General features: G+C 36.7%; 1 protein-coding gene across 1 annotated transcript; it reads right to left on the bottom strand.

The window, feature by feature from the left end:
• Positions 1–341: 341 nt before the first annotated feature.
• LOC136320789 (olfactory receptor 8H1-like) lies at positions 342–1,289 on the bottom strand. The gene has a single exon (XM_066253939.1). The coding sequence runs from the start codon at positions 1,287–1,289 to the stop codon at positions 342–344; it is 948 nt and encodes a 315-aa protein (XP_066110036.1).
• Positions 1,290–18,056: the final 16,767 nt, after the last annotated feature.

Here is an 18,056-nt window from a genome sequence, read left to right as displayed (position 1 = left end):
TGAAGCATTTAATTTATGAATTCATTTTTAATGACCATAAGTCTATCGATATCAAAAAGTCAATGGTATTTTAACACACATAGAATTTCAAAACAGAAAGCATTTTACTGAGGTTTACTGACACATCACAAGAACCATGATTTAACACATATTTTATGGTTTGCAATTACAATGTACATTTCAAAAGACATATTCCGGGAAATGTGCAAGGTTATATTTGATTAAGTAAAGAACAGTTCAACAGAAATGCAAACAAATGAAAGGACTTAATTGGTTTTGGAAAGATCAAGGAAATACCCAACATGGAAGAAGGAAAAAAAGTTAACTGTTTAAGATCATTGTTATTTTAACGGCCTGGTGCCCCTTCTCTTCTGCAAGGCTCTAAGGAGAGCATTTTTCACCTCCTTATTTCTAAGGCTATAAATGAGTGGATTCAGCATGGGGATCACAATAGTGTAAAAGATAGAAGCCACTTGATCCTTTCCCAAGGAGTACGACTTCCGTGGTTTCAAGTAAGTAAAAATTATACTGCCATAAAAAATGATGACTCCCAGCAAGTGGGAGGCACAGGTAGAGAAGGCTTTTTGCTTTCCTGAAGTAGAAGCTATTTTCAGGATAGTGGACAGAATAGACAGATAAGACACAGATATTGTGATAAGAGACACCATTAGAATGGAGCCAACCAAAATAAATATCATTACCTCGGTGCTGTGTGTATCAGTGCAGGACAGGGCTAGAAGTGGGGAAGTGTCACAGAAAAAGTGATGGATTACATTGGAGTCACAGAAATGCAGTCTGTTCATGAAAAGCACATTGATAGTGGAGTTCATCAAGCCAATCAAATAGGACCCAAAGACGAGGCAACAACAGAGTCTTTTGGACATAACAACTGGGTAGTATAGAGGATTGCAGATAGCTACATAGCGGTCATAGGCCATTATGGAGAGAAGAAGACATTCAGTGTCACCCAAGAGGACAAAAAAGTACATCTGGGTGAAGCAGCTCATGTATGAAATAGACTTGGAGGAAATCAGTAGGTTCTCTAAGGTTTTAGGTGTGATGACATTTGAGTAACTAATGTCAAGAAGTGACAGGTTACTGAGAAAAAAATACATGGGGGTGTGAAGCTGGATATCCAGATGAATTATCAAAATCATCCCTGCATTTCCCAGGATGCTAATCAGGTACACCAGGAGAAAGAGTGTGAAGAGAACCAGCTGGAGCTCTTGAGAATCTGTTAACCCCATCAGAACAAACTCAGACATATTTGTGTTATTCCTTCTATCCATTTTGTTCAACTGCGTCAAACTGTTGAGAATCAAAGGTGATGCTTAGCCAGAATGAGTTCAAAAAGGTTTATTTCTATTAGTTCAATATTTCTAAAAATTGGTAATAATGAGTGGTCTACAAAATATAATGGGAAAAATTAAATTTGATTAGCAGATATAGAAATAGTTCTAGTTTTTTTTTGATGTTTATAACAACTTCATTCATAATTGCCCAAAATTGGAAGTAACCAAAATATCCCACAGGATACGGGCAAACAATGCAGTATAGTGCCGAGCTACAAACAAATGAGATATCAAGATATGAAGAGACAATTTAAATACAGAGCACTAAGTGAAAGAAGCCAATTTAAAAAAACTACATATGGTGTGATTGCAACCATATGCTATTCCAGAAATGGCAAAACTATGGTGACAATTAGTACATGAAGTGCAAGATTTATAGGGCAGTGAAACTATTTTGCATAAAACTATAATGCTGGACATGCGACATTATCCATTTGTCCAAACCCCAGAAAGTACAACACAAAGAGTAAATTCTAATATAAACTACAAACTTAGGTTAATAATGTAATAATAATGCACCAGTGTTAGTTCCAGACTGCAGGAAATGGACCACACTAATGTGGATGTTGGAGGGAGAGCCCAAGTATGTGTGTGGGGAAACACTGCTCAATACTGCTGTGAACCTGAAACTGCTCTCAGAACACTGTCTACTAATTTGTAATATATCATCCTTTCTGAAGGGCATTTTGGGCCATTAAAAATATCTGGCTGAATTGTTCACAGTGGCCAAGACATGGAAACAACCAAAAAGCCCTTCAATAGATGACTGGATAAAGAAGATGTGGTACATATATACTATGCAATACTACTCAGCCATAAGAAATGATGACATCGAATATTTATACATCATGGATGGACCCTGATAATATTATAATGAGCGAAATAAGTAAATCATAAAAATTAAGAACTATATGATTCCATACATAGGTGGGTCATAAAAATGAGACTCAGGGACATGGACAATAGTGTGGTGGTTACCTGGGGTGGGGAAGGTAAGGGAGAGAGTGGGGGGAGGGGAGGGTCACAAAGAAAACCAGATAGAAGGTGACAGAAGACTATATGACTTGGGTGATGGCTATGCAACATAATCAAATGTCAAAATAAGCTGAAGATGTTATCTCTGAACCTATGTATTCTGATTGATTAATGTCACTTCATTAAAATTAATTTAAAAAGTTTTCTGGCTCAACCTGATCTGTAGTGCTGTAGTGGGTAAAAGTGTCGACCTGGAATGCTGAGGTTGCCAGTTCGAAACACTGGGCTGCCCTGGTCAAGGCCCATATGGGAGTTGATGCTTCCTGCTCCTCTCCCCTTCTCTCTCCCTTCTCTCTCACTCTCTCTGAAATGAATAAATAAAATCTGAAAAAAAAAATTTAAATAATTTCTGGCTGAGAGTTGGAAAACATACTCCACAATGATTTAATGTAACATTCATGCAGTTCTGGTTTTGTGCTTTCCTTTGCTTCACTTGTTCTGTACCCAGTGCTTTATTTTTTAAACTAAATCTGTTGGGTTGACACTGGCTAATAAAATTCTATAGGTTCTAGGTATACAATTCTATAATATGCCACCCGTTTATTGTGTTTTGTATTCATCACACCAAGTCAAGTCTCCTTCCATCACCATTTATCCCGTCTATCCCCTCTTCTACCTCCCCCTGATGCCCTGTCTGAAGTAGGCTTAAATAGACCTTGGGCATGATATAACAGAAACCATCATGTTGCATAATTAGAATGAGCCTGACACTGTTTTAAATGCTTCCCTTTATTAATATATTTACTTCACCTGAAATATGTTTGTGTTTAAACACTTTTTTCTTTTTAATAAATCTACTGGAGTCACCCTGGCTAACAAAATTATGCAGTTTTCAAATAGATACATAGTTCTACAGTCCATCTGTGTTCCATACTGTGAGTGTCCCACCCCAAGTGAAGTCTCCTTCCATCACCATTTATGCACCCTGTACCCTCCTCCACCTCTCCTCACTCCCCCTATCCTCGCAATCACCACACTCTTATGTGTCCATGAGTTTTCGCTCTCTTTGATTTCTTAATTGCTCATCCCACCTACTCCTCCCAACAGCTGTCAGCCTACTTTCTATCTATTAGTCCACAGGTGCTAGTATTACCCTAATTTTTTAAATGATAAAGAGCCGCACAGAGAGTTTAAGTAATTTATTCAAAATTAGAACTATCAAATGTTGGCTCTGGCATTCTACAAAGAATAATTGAGTCCAAAGAACAAGCTCTTGTTCACGGTGGCCAAGACAAGGAAACAACCAAAAAGCCCTTTCAATAGATGATTGAATAAAGAAGATGTGATACATTTATACTATGGAATACTACTCAGCCATAAGAAACGATGACATCGGATCATTTACAGCAATATGAATGGACCTTGATAACAATATACTGAATAAAATAAGTAAATCAGAAAAAAACTGAAAATTATGATTCCATACATAGGTGGGACACAAAAATGAGACTCTGCGACATGAACAAGAGTGTGGTGGTTACCAGGGGGTGGGGAAGGGAGGAGATGGAGGGGACGGGAGGAGGAGAGGGGCACAAAGAAAACCCAATACAAGGTGATGGAAGACATTTGACTTTGGGTGATGAGTATACAACATAATCAAAAATAAAAATAACCAGGAGATTTTTTTCTCTGAATCTGTGTACCCTAATTAATCAGTCACCCCATTAAAATTAATAAAAATGGTTTAAAATTCTTTAAAAAAGAATATGCTCATTATACTATATTCCTTTTTATGATTTGAACAAACCTGAGGAAAAATGTTAGATATATAATAACAATGATAGAAAAAAGCAGTTCTTAAGCATTACTTACTGTCCTTTTGTTTTGAAAATAATTTAGTAGTAACACAAAAAAGTTTCAAACTTAGAGTATTAATATTATAGACCACATATTAGCATTAACTTTCAAAAGCTATGTTTTCCGAAGTTAACCATTTAAAATCACATTTGTAATTGAACTTATTAGATGTATTAGGGTGACACTTGTTAACACAATTATACCAGTGTCAGGCACCCAATTCTACAACACATCTCTGTACACTGTATTGTGTGCTCTTTAAAGATTCTAAAACATTTACATTGTTTGTAGGCCATAATTCCATCAACTCTATATTTCTGGTTTCACAGAACCTGGTCTTACTTAGGGTAAGGTCTAAGTGTTATGTGTGTGCACTTTTCTGGAAATGCCCCCACTGGCTCTGATCTTAATTAAAATTTTCTAATTTTGAGATTAATACTTACCAAGATCCAAAATAAGTGGGGAAAAAAACCAACTTGTTTCAATATTACCTATCAGAAATTGGTCGACCTCAAGTTTTTATCACAAATAAAATAGGAAAACTACTTGAGTCAAAGATTTTGGTAATATATTCTTTTCATTGAGATAAGTTTCTTGTAAATTTTTGTACACTCATCTTGTTTAATTCTGAGGTTAAAAAAAATCAACTTAGAAATTTTGTGCAGGTCCTAGTCAAATGGAAAATTTGCCAGGACTTATGTCGAAAAGGAATATCAAGGAGCTAACTGTGAGCATAAGCAGAGCAGGGCATGTCTTGTCTCATCCTGATAACTCCAGGGCTTCTGATATACTGGGGATTGAGGATAACGCAACATTTAATCACCCCTGGAGACCAGTTTCCAAGCACGATTGCTTGGCTAGTTTCCAAGGACCAATGCCCAAGGACTAAATGCAGTTAAGTTGTTTCGAGGAAATAATTGCCTGTTTCCTTAGATGTCACACAATGAGGAGCCTGGTTTGGTATTCTTTTGTGATTCTCTAAATTTTAAACTGCTGGTGGAGAAGCCATTTCTAGAGACGTACTTGACTACTCCATAACAGGAAGCATCAAGGATGAAAGAATTCATTTTTCACAATGAAACAATGTTGTTGTTGTTTTTATTTATGTATTCCTTTTTACAAAAGGGAGAGAGAGACAGAGAGATGAGAAGCATCAACTGGTAGTTGTGGCACATTAGTTGTTCACTGATTGCTTCTCATATGTGCCTTACCCACAGGGCTCCAACAGAGCCCGTGATCCCTTCCTTAAACCAGTAACCTTGGGTTTAAGCAGTGACCTTGGGCTTCAAGTCAGCAACCTTTAGGCTTAAACAAGCAACCATGGGATCATGTTGATGATCCCATGCTCAAGCTGGAGCCTCTGTGCTCAAGCTGGTGAGCCTGCACTCAAGCTGGATGAGCCCATGCACAAGCCAGCAACCTCAGGTTTTTGAACCTGGGACCTCAGCGTCTCGGGTCAATGCTTTAGCCACTGTGCCACCACTGGTCAGGCCATAATGAAACATTTTTATGTTTAAAAGTGTGATACTATCGTAGGAATAAATTATACTCGTTAGAAAATAATTAAAATGCAACAATATTTAAAGAGCAAAATGAGAAGTAAAATGTTATAACATTTTGATGAATTTCTCCCAATTATTTTCTTGCATTTAATAATGCTTATCTGCATATTTATATATTTTCAGAATTATTCTCATACTGTATATTTAGCATCCAATCCTCGTTTTATGACCAAAATTTCATAATACACTATGACCAATGTTACATTAGTCTTTGATAAACCCATAATTTATTCATTTATGATTGTGCCCCATAACAAATTTCCCTGTAAATGTGTTCAGCAGCTGATGAATATTTTAAGGCATCACAAGGAAAACATGGTGCAGGTTCTCCATCTGGTTTGGCAATCACCTAATTTATCTACGCAGTAATCTTTTGCAAATTTTTTACTATTTTAGGATCAAGTATTTTCTTAAATACGAATGAGAAATTAAAATAAGAAAAGGAACTGAAATATCTTAGAAAATTATTTATCCAAGATAAAGAAGGAAAGGAATAATCTGAAAATGAATAAACTGAGAGTAAGATTAAAATATTCTTGTGAGTCTTGTATTAATTCATGATAATGAAATCAATTTCCATGTAGATCTAAAAATGAGTGTTTTTTTATTTTAATGGGGTGACATTAATCAATCAGGGTACATAGGTTCAGAGAAAACATCTCAAGGTTATTTTGATTATGTTGCATACCCATCACCCAAAGTCATATAGTCTTCTGTCACCTTCTATCTGGTTTTCTTTGTGCCCCTCCCCTCCCTGCACCATCTCCTTTCCCCTCCCCACCCGCCTCTGATGGTAACCACCACAGTCTTTCTCGTGTCCTTGAGTCTCATTTTTTATGTCCCACTTATGTATGGAATTATATAGTTTTTAGTTTTTTTCTGATTTACTTATTTCACTCAGTATAATGTTATCAAGGTCCATTCATGTTGTTGTAAATGATCTGATGTCATTTTTTATGGCTGAGTAGTATTCCATAGTGTATATGTGCCACATCTTTATCCAGTCATCTATTGAAGGGCTTTTTGGTTGTTTCCATGTCTTGACCACTGTGAACAATGCTGCAGTGAACATGGGGCTGCATGTGTCTTTATGTATCAATGTCTCTGAGTTTTGGGGGTATATACCCAGTAGAGGGATTGCTGGGTCATATGGTAGTTCTATTTTTAATTTTTTGAGGAATCACCATACTTTTTTTCATAGTGGTTGTAGTACCTTACATTCCCACCAATAGTGGATGAGGGTTCCTTTTTCTCCACAGTCTCTTCAAATTTTGTTATTACTTGTCTTGTTGATAATAGCTAATCTAACAGGTGTGAAGTGGTATCTCATTGTAGTTTTGATTTACATTTCTCTAATAGCTAGTGAAGATGAGCATCTTTTCATATATCTGTTGGCCATTTGTATTTCTTCCTGGGAGAAGTGTCTGTTCATGTCCTCTTTCCACTTTTTTATTGGATTTTTGCCTGTTTGTTGTAGAGTTTCATGAGTTCTTTGTATATTTTGGATATTAGGCCCTTATCTGAGCTGTTGTTTGAAAATATCATCTCCCATTTAGTTGGCTTTCTGTTTCTTTTTTTTTAATCTCTTTCTTTTACCATGCAAAAGCTTCTTAGTCTGATGTGGTCCCATTCATTTATCTTTGCCTTCACTTCCCTTGCCTTTGGAGTCAAATTCATAAAATTCTCTTTGTAACAAAGGTCCATGAGTTTAGTACCTATGTTTTCTTCTATGTGATTTATTGTTTCAGGTCTTATATTTAGGTCTTTGATCCATTTTGAATTAATTTTAGTACAAGGGGACAAACTGTATTCGAGTTTCTTTCTTTTACATGTGGTTTTCCAGTTTTCCCAGAACCATTTAATGAAGAAGCTTTCTTTTCTCCATTGTGTGTTGTTGGCCCCTTTATCAAAAATTATTTGAGCCTGACCAGGTGGTGGCGCAGTGGATAGAGCATCAAACTGGGATGCCAAGGACCCAGGTTCAAGACCCCAATGTCACCAGCTTGAGCAGTGGTCCCCAACCCCCAAGCTACGAACCGGTACTGGACTGTGGGCCATTTGGTACTGGTCTGCAGAGAAAGAATAAATAACATACATTATTTCCATTTTATTTATATTTAAGTCTGAACAATGTTTTATTTTTTTAAAATGACCAGATTCCCTCTGTTACCTCCATCTAAGACTCACTCCTGACGCTTGTCTCGGTCACATGATACATTTATCCATCCCATCCTAAAGGCCGGTCTGTGAAAATACTTTCTGACATTAAACCAGTCAGTGGCCCAAAAAAAGGTTGGGGACCACTCAGCTTGAGCATGGGCTGATCTGGTTTGAGCAAAAGCTCACCAGCCTGGACTCAGGTGGCTGGCTCAAGCAGATTGTTATTCGGTTTGCTGAAGGCCCACGATCAAGGCACATATGAGAAAGCAATCAATGAACAACTAATTATTGCAATGCACAACGAAAAACTAATGATTGATGCTTCTCATCTCTCTCTGTTCCTGTCTATCCCTCTCTTTGACTCTCTCTTTGTCTCTGTAAAAAAAATTAAAAAAATATATATATATATATTTGATTATATACATGTGGTTTTATTTCTAGGTCTTCTATTCTGTTCCATTGGTATATTTTTCTGTGAATACCATGCTGTTTTGATTATCGTGGCTCTATAATATAATTTGAAATCAGGTATTGTACTGCCTCCAGCTTTGTTCTTTTTCCTTAGGATTGCTCTAGCTCAGGGGTCCCCAAACTTTTTACACAGGGGGCCAGTTCACAGTCCCTCAGACCGTTGGAGGGCTGGACTATAAAAAAAACTATAAACAAATCCCTACGCACACTGTACATATCTTATTTTAAAGTAAAAAAAATGAGAACAAATACAATATTTAAAATAAAGAACAAGTAAATTTAAATCAACAAACTGACCAGTATTTCAATGGGAACTATGGGCCTGCTTTTGGCTAATGAGATGGTCAATGTCCGGTTTCATATTTGTCACTGATAGCCGTAACAGGTGATATGACGTGCTTCCAGAGCCGTGATGCGTGCATCCCATGTCACCGGAAGTATGTGAGCCATGCTGCGCTTTGTGGCGCCACCACTTACAGTACTCCCGGAGCACAGGATGAGGATGGATCCTGTGCTCCTCTCACTGACCACCAATGAAAGAGGTGCCCCTATTGGAAGTGCAGCGGGGGCTGGATAAATGGCCTCAGGGGGCCGCATGTGGCCCGTGGGCTGTAGTTTGGGGACCCCTGCTCTAGCTATTCAGGGTTTTTTATAGTTCCATATAAACCTGATGATTTTTTGTTCCATTTCTTTAAAAAGTGACATTGGAATTTTGATGAGAATTGTTTTAAATTTATAAATTATTTTGGGTAATATAGGCATTTTAGCTATATTTATTCTTTCTATCCAAGAACAAGGAATATTTTTCCATTTATTATATCTTTTTTGATTTCCCTTAGCAATGCTTTGTAGTTTTCATTATATAGGTCCTTTACATTCTTTGTTATGTTTATTCCTAGGTATATTATTTTTTGTTGTTGCAACCGTGAAGGGGATTTATTTTTGAGTTTGCTTTCTGATGTTTCATTGTTTGCATATAGAAAGGCAATGGACTTTTGTATATTAATTTTGTATCCTGTGACCTTAACGTAGTCTTTGTGTTTGTAGTCTTTTTATTGTATTTTTGGAGTCTTTGGGGTATTCGATGTACAGGATCATATCATCTGCAAAAAGTGAAATCTTTACTTCTTCTTTCCCAATATGAATGCCTTTTATTTCTTTCTCTTTTCTGATTGATCTAGCTAGAACTTCCAGTACTATGTTGAATAAGAGTGGAGAGAATCGACAACCTTGTCTTGTTCCTGATTTTAGGGGGAAAGTTCTCAGTTTAATGCCATTTAATATGTTAGCTGATGGTTTATCATAGATGGCTTTTATTATGTTTAGATATTTCCCTTCTATACTCATTTTGTTAAGTGTTTAAACATAAAATGATGTTGTATTTTATCAAATGTCTTTTCTGCATCTATTGATAAGATCATATGGTTTTTGTTTTTTGTTTTGTTGATATGGTGTATTACGTTCACCGTTTTACATATGTTGAACCATCCTTGTGATTCTGGGAGAATTCCACCTGATCATGATTTTTTTTAATGTGTTGTTGTATTTGATTTGCTAGTATTTTGTTTAGTATTTTAGCATCTGCATTCATTAGAGATACTGGTCTGTAGTGATCTTTTTTGTGTTGTCCTTGCCAGGTTTTGGTATGAGGGTTATGTTGGCCTCATAAAATGTATTTGGCAATATTGCTTCTTATTCAAATTTTTGGAAGACTTTGAGTAGAATACAAACCAAGTCTTCTTTGAATGTTTGATAGAATTCACTAGTATAGCTGTCTGGCCCTGGACTTTCATTTTTGGAGAAGTTTTTAATAGTTGTTTCTATTTCCTCCCGGCTTATGGGTCTGTTTAGGCTTTCTGCTTCTTCATGACTCAGTCTAGGAAGATTGTATTGTTCTAGGAATTTATCCATTTCTTCTATATTGTTTAATTTGGTGCCATATAGTTTTTCATAGTATTCTACAATAATTCTTTGTATATCTATGATATCTGTGGTGATTTCTCCTCTTTCAGTTTGAATTTTGTTTATATGAGTCCTTTCTCTTTTTTCCTTAGTGAGTCTTGCCAAGGGTTTGTCCATTTTGTTGATCTTTTCCTAGCACAAGCTCCTTGTTTTATAAATTTTTTTATAGTTTTTCTATTCTCTATTTGTTTATTTCTGCTCTGATTTTTATTATTTCCTTTCTTCTGCTGGTTATTGGTTATCTTTGTTCTTTTTCTAGTTTCTTAAGATATGAAGTTAAGTAGTTAACTTGAGCTCTCTCTAGTTTGTTCATATAGGCCTGTAGTGATATGAACTTCCCTCTTACTACTGCTTTTGTTATATCCCAGAGATTCTGATATGTTGTATTGTTACTTTTGTTTGCTTATATGTATTTTTTTTTTTGCATATTTCTGAAGCTGGAACCAGGGAGAGACAGTCAGACAGACTTCCGCATGCACCCGACTGGGATCCACCCGGCACGCCCACCATGGAGCAACGCTCTGTCCACCTGCCCATCCTGGGCATCACCATGCTGCGACCAGAGCCACTCTAGCACCTGGGGCAGAGGCCACAGAGCCATCCCCAGCGCCCGGCCATCTTTGCTCCAATGGAGCCCCGGCTGCGGGAGGGGAAGAGAGAGACAGAGAGGAAGGCGTGGCGGAGGGGTGGAGAAGCAAATGGGCGCTTCTCCTGTGTGCCCTCGCCGGGAATCGAACCCGGGTCCTCTGCACGCTAGGCTGACGCTCTACCACTGAGCCAACCGGCCAGGGCCTGTATGTATCTTTTGATCTCTGCTTTTATTTCTTCTTTGACCCACTCATTTTTTAAATGTATGTTGTTTAGTTTCCACATTATTGTGGGTTTGTTTACCTATTTTTTGTAGTTGGATTCTAGTTTCAAGGCTTTGTGATCAGAAAATATTTTTGGTATAATTTCAGTCTTTCTGAATTTGTTGATGTCATTTTTGTGGCCCAACATATGGTCAATTCTGAGAATGTTCCATGTACACTAGAGAAAAATGTATATTCTGGCACTTTGGGATGAAATATCCTGTAGATGTCTAACATATCCAATTGTTCTAGTGTTTCGTTTAAGGCCAATATTTCTTTATTGATTTTCTGTTTGGATGAACGATCTAGAGCCATCAGCAGTGTAGAGGTCTCCAAATTTGATTGTATTTCTGTTGGTTTTTGGTTTTAGGTCAGTCAGTAACTAACTGTCTTATATATTTTGGTGCTCCTTGGTATGGTGCATATATATTAAGAAGTGTTATAAAAAAAAGAAATGTTATGTCTTCTTGATTCAATGTCCCCTTTATCATTATGAAATGACCATTTTAGTCTCTGATTACCTTTGCTGTCTTATAGTCAGCATTGTTAGATATGAATATTGCTACACCTGCTTTTTTTGGATGTTATTTGCTTGGAGTTTTGTTTCCCAAAATTTCACTTTGAATTTGTTTTTATTCTTATAGCTTAGCTGTGTTTCCTTAGGTAGCATACAATTGGATTTTATTTTTAAATCCAATCTGCTACTCTGTGTCTTTTTATTGGTGAGTTCAATCCATTTACATTTAGTGTAATTATTGGCAGTTGAGGGTTTCCTATTGCCATTTTATTTATTGCTTTCTGATAGTTTTGTATCTTTTTTGGTTCTTCTCCTTTATTATTCTATCATTTGTTTATGTTTGGTTATAATTCATACTTCTTTTCTCTGTAACTTCTTTTTTCAAGCCATGTACTTCTGTGTTGGTTTTTTCAGGAGTGGTTACCATTAAGTAATGGAAAGCATACATATCATGTTAATTGTAGTACATTATCTCATGAGTGCTTCTGCACTCCATTCTCCTTTGCTACTGTTAATCTTTGTCCTCTCTCCTCTTTTGTTTCTTTGTCACAGATTAATCTTGTTTTTATTACAATCTTTTTTTTTTTTGTATTTTTCTGAAGTTGGAAACAGGGAGGCAGTCAAATAGACTCCTGCATTTACCTGACCGGGATCCACCCGGCATGCCCACCAGGGGGCAATGCTCTGCCCATCTGGGACGTGCTCTGTTGCAACCAGGGCCATTCTAGCTCCTGAGGCAGAGGTCATGGAGCTATCCTCAGCACCCAGGCCAACTTTGCTCCAATGGAGCCTTGGATGCGGGAGGGGAAGGGAGAGACAGAGAGGAAGGAGAGGGGGAGGGGTGGAGAAGCAGAAGAGTGCTTCTCCTGTGTGCCCTGGCTGGGAATGGAACCCAGGACTCCTGCACACCAGGCCGACGCTCTACCACTGAGCTTTTACTTGTAGTTTTGTTTTGTTTTGTTCTTTGTGTCTGGTTGGAAAACACCCTTTAGTATTTCCTGAAGTGTGGATTTTCTGGTGATAAATTTCCTTATCTTTTCTATATCTGTGAATGTTTTTATTTCTCTTTTGTATTTAAAGGACAGCTTTGATGGGTACAGTATTCTTGGCTGAAAGTTCTGCTCTTTCAGAACTTTAAACATTGGGATCCACTCTCTTCTAGCTTGAAGAGATTTTGCTTATAAATCTGTTGATAACTTAATGGGCCTTTCTTTATATGTTGGATTATTCATTTCCATGGCTTCCTTGAGAATTTTTTCTTTGTTGTTGGCTTATGTCAATTTCATTATGATATGTCTTGGAGTAGGTTTGTTAGGGTTAAGATAATTTGGTGTTCTGTTTGCTTCTTGAATACAAGGCTTTAGTTCTTTCCACAGGTTTGGGAAGTTCTCCTCTATTCTCTATTATTTGTTTGAATATGTTCTCCATTCCATTTTATCTCTCTTCTCCTTCTGATATACCCATTATTCTTATGTTGCTCTTTCTGATGGGGTCAGACAGTTCCTGTCGCGCTGTCTCAATTTTTTAAATTCACAAGTCTCTCTCCTCTTCTCTCTGTAGTACCTCTAGTTACCTGTCTTCTATGTCACTAATTCTTTCCTCTATCTGGCCTGTTCTATTGGCTAAGCTTGTTACCTTGTTTTTCAGTTCATGAATTGAGTTTTCATCTCAGTTTGATTCGTTTTCATAGTTCCATTTTCCTTGGTGAAGTATTCTTTCTGTTCATTGAATTGTTTTTTGAGCTCCCTAAATTGCCTTTCCGTGCTTTCTTGTATTTCCCTGAGTATTTTTAGGCATTCAATTTTAAATTCTGTCATTTAACTCCAAGGTTTCTAAGCTACTGAAATTGTTTTTTATAGATGTTTCCTCATCTATCTGAGCTACATTACTGTCTTTTGTATTTATGATATTCAATTTCTTTTTCTTTAATGTCATTTGAAAATGGTATTGTTAATAAGACTAATAAGAGTTAATAAAAAATTTTTTTTGAGAAAATGCAGTGAAAAACTAAAAATTCTATTGTGCTAAATGGAAAGAATATACGTAGAACAGAAGGCCTGGGTTTGTTGGGATTGACAATGAGGCAAGAACCCACAAAATGTCACAAGGAAAAAATTTGGATCAAGAATCAAATAATTTGTTTGTAAATAATGGTTGAATGAGAGAAAGTGTATAAGAGGAAAAAAAGAGAAAAAAGAAGAAAGTACAGTGAAAAATAAAAATTCTCTTGTATTAAGTAGCACAAAAGCTGTAGAATGGAGAGCCAGAGTTGGGGAAAATGCTAAAGAGATAAAAATCAAAGTAAAAAGCACAAAAAATGCCACAAAAAATTGAATTCAGAATAAAATAATTTATTTTTGGGTGAGATTATAATGAGAGAAAAAGTGAAAGAAAAAAGAAGAAAGAAAAAAGGAGAAAGAAAAAAAATTGAGTTAAGTTTTTTGGAATGTAAAAATAAAGAATGGAAAATGTAACACCTATGGGTAACAATGTTCAAAATGAAAAAAAAAAAAAAGAATAAAGTGGAAAGAGGATAAAATGACCAAGAGGGAAGGAAAAAAATTAAAATATTTAAAAATACAAAAAGAAAAATAGAAAAAGTTATAAAGACTGTGGATTTTTCCTGGTTTTGAGAAATTATCTTTCTTTTTCTTTCTTCTCTTCTTTTTGGCCAGTGGCGCTGTACCCCAGGTTCTGCCCCTGTGGCACTCTTAGGCAGAGATTTGCTGTTGTGTCACTATGGTGATGACATAAACTAAGCCTCAGTAGCTGGTAGGCGGGGATTTTTAGTGTTTGCAGGCTCTGACAATGGGAGAGTCCATTTTCCCGGAGCCTCTCCCAAATCTCTCCTTCCTGAACCAGCAGCCTGGGACCCACCTGTGAAGTTGCCCCAGTCACTGCCTAAAGAGCAAGATGCTCTAAGAGCTGCCAAATCCTCCTCTATTCCCACACAACGCAGAGTTCTGGGTAAGGCTTTGCCAGCCAGAGCTGCCAGCATACTCAGGCAGGGTTGGGAGCCAATTGCCTTTCAGGTGTCTTTCTATGAACCTCCCAGCATATTTAGTATGCCTCAGCACTCCACAGGTCTACTCTCTACGGGCTGTCTGCAAGCTGCCAGCACTCTTCCCCACACCACTTCCACAGTTCTCTTCCCCAGGAGTGCGCTTTGTTAGCCTGTATGGCTGGCAGAGGTGCCACACCCAGACAGGTTTGGGGGTAAGGAAGCTGGCTTTCATGCACTTCCCGTGTGCTGTTGTTTGGAAAGCTGGGATTATTCAGAAACTCTGGTCACAGCCCACACAAAGGGTCACACCTGACAGTCTCTGACCCAGCCCCTCTGTCAGGGAACGCGGGCACCCATGCCTGAAGCACCAGGTGGATCCACTTGCACACTGCCTGTGATCGCCGACCGGGATACCTGGAGTAAACAAGGCAACTGTTTGCCCACCTCTGCCAGGGTTTGCCGCTGGCATTAAGTCTGTGTGGGCTGAGCTGCGGGCACACTCTCATCTCAGCTTGAATGTCTCTACCTTATCCCAGCTTTTTCCACACCCCCAGCCCTCACTTTCTCTCAGTTCCAAATGAAAGCAGCCCTTGCTCAGGTCAGTGAGGAAAGTGGAATACTCTGTTCTCTGTCTTATTTCCTTCAAAGTGGGTTATATATTCAGCCACCATTTCCCAATCGTATTTTTGTTTGATTTATGTGTATTTCAGATGCTCCTGAGATTATTTTTCTTTCTCTAGATGTTTAATTTGTTGAATTTTTAGGGAGAGGTATCAGGAGCACTGCTTACAGTGTCATTTCTCTGATGTCACTCAAAAATGACTCTTATAGAAAACTGTGTTCATACTTCAGAATTTTAGAAAATAATTTGTTGGTGTTGATAAAGGAGCTACTTTTGTATGTATTGCATCTTTGATGAACTTTTGGAAGGCAATTCTTCTATTCACAAAAGCTTAATGCTGCTAAGACATGATTATTTGGAAATTAAAAAGCCAATACCAATATATTATACTTGATGTAGGTAAAGATTTGGGATTTAAGGCAAAGAAGAAACTAATGGTAATTCTCAATGTCAATGTTACCTTAATAAGCACAGTGATTGCAAATATAACAGGAACAAGTTTTTCTTGCTTAATGTTTTCTCAATTTGAAACTAATTCTAGTTATTGATGATTGCAAGGCTATTGTATCATTTATTGTCATGGCAGAAACTGAAGTCTGATCAGACTTTAAATCTGTCTACTTTGATCTTTGGACATATTCTTGTCTTCTGTGTTTGTTTGCTTTCACATCTTATTGTACATTCCAATAGCGCAATATCCTCCAGGTATATGTTACATTTTTCTGTACACAGCTCTAGAAACAACCATTTCTCCAAGGATGATGGCATTTGGAAACCAGAATCTGGTCTACATATTCTATTTTCACATGTGAACTTACATTTTTCCCATAAAAATACACCTGAAATCTATATAGTCTAATTAACCAATGTCACCCCAATAAATTTAATTAAAAAAGAATAAACCATTGAGCTAAAAGATAATAACTGAAAGACACACCACACACACAAAAAGAGAGAGTTTAGCAGCTAACACTCTTTATTCCATTGGGATTGGCAATCTATCATGAAGCCTGAACACCCATAGATCTTCCAGGGTATGCAAGAAATGCAAAGCCCTGACTGCTCTCTACTGGGGCTGTTTATCAATGTTGTTTTTTCAGTGAACTACTGTGAGCTATGAGGTAATGTTTCTGTAGAGTCTACAGTGTAGACAAAGAATAGACATGAATCTTCTTGCCATAAATTTAATGAGTCCCCCAAACTCAGAGATCCTCTCCTATAATGCAGCTCACTGTATGTGGCTTCATTCATCTGATCCCACCTGCATCTCACTCATGGAACTTGGGGGGCTATGAGGAGCTGCTGTAAATATGAACTGTGGCTATTGTTTTTGCTCTGAGTAATAATGTGCTTTGTTACTGGACTAGAAGTTTTGTGTCTTCTGCCATCATCCCTCCAACAACAGTAGGCTACCTGGCTAGTTTTTTTTTTTCCTGAAAGTATTTTTATAATTATTTTAAAAATTAGGTGTATTAGGGTGACAATGCCTAATAAGATTAAATAGGTTTCAAGTGTACAATTCTATGCCACATCATTTGCATATTGTATTGTTTACCCACCAAAGAAAGTCAAACCTTCCATCACCATATATTTGATCCTCTTATCCCATTACCTTCCCCACTCCCTTCCCCCTGGTAATAGTCATACCTTGTGTTTGTCTTGTTTGTTCATTTGTTGCTTTCAGTTTTTTTAAAAAAAATTCCTTTTGCAATTGCAACAAAAACAATAAAGTACTTAGGAATACATTTAACAAAGTATGTGAAGGACCTATCTATATACTAAAAACTACAAAGCAGTTTTAAAAGAGATTGAAAGAGATACAATGAAATGGAAAGACCTTCTATATTCAATGATTATAAGAATCGATATAGTTAAACTATCAATATAGTTAAATCCATATTACTTGGCTAGTTTTTAAGTTGGATAAAAAAACAGACTCTTCATTATTCTTGAAAATTTACATTCATCCTATTGGAAAAATTAAGAAGTGATAATATCCTATGCTGGTGGAGATGCAGAGAATGTGTCCTCTGGTACCATGCTACAGCCTTTTGGGGAAGCAATTTGACAATATCTAATATACACTGATGTACACTTATTGGCAAACTTAATGAATTGTACACATTAACTATGTATAGATTTTACATGTCAGGCATACTCAAAAAGTTATTTTTTAAAAAATAACCCAAATACTAGGAAAATGAAAAAAAAGTTCTGAAATGACCTTTAAGTAACAGAAAAATTAAAACAGAAATTCCAGATTATATAAAAAAAAATTTTTTTAAATGAAGGAAACTTTAGCACTCTGAAAGTTTCTGGGTTGCCACAATATCTATCAATTCTTAGTTTTTAAATGTGTCTTATAAAATTAGAATAATGTGTGAAGCATTTAATTTATGAATTCATTTTTAATGACCATAAGTCTATCAATATCAAGAAGTCACTGGTATTTTAACACACACAGAATTTCAAAACAAAAAGCATTTTACTGAGGCTTACTGACACATCACAAGGACCATGAGTTTAACACATATTTTATGGTTTGCAATTAAAATGTACGTTTCAAAAGACATATTCCTGGAAATGTGCAAGGTTATATTTGATTAAGTAAAGAATGGTTCAACAGAAATGCAAACAAATGAAATGACTTAATTGGTTTTGGAAAGATCAAGGAAATACCCAACATGGAAGAAGGAAAAAAAGTTAGATGTTTAAGATCATTG

Source organism: Saccopteryx bilineata, chromosome 1, assembly GCF_036850765.1.
Source record: "Saccopteryx bilineata isolate mSacBil1 chromosome 1, mSacBil1_pri_phased_curated, whole genome shotgun sequence".
Classification (NCBI taxonomy): Eukaryota; Metazoa; Chordata; class Mammalia; order Chiroptera; family Emballonuridae; genus Saccopteryx; species Saccopteryx bilineata.
This window is presented reverse-complemented; position numbering and strand designations above follow the sequence as displayed.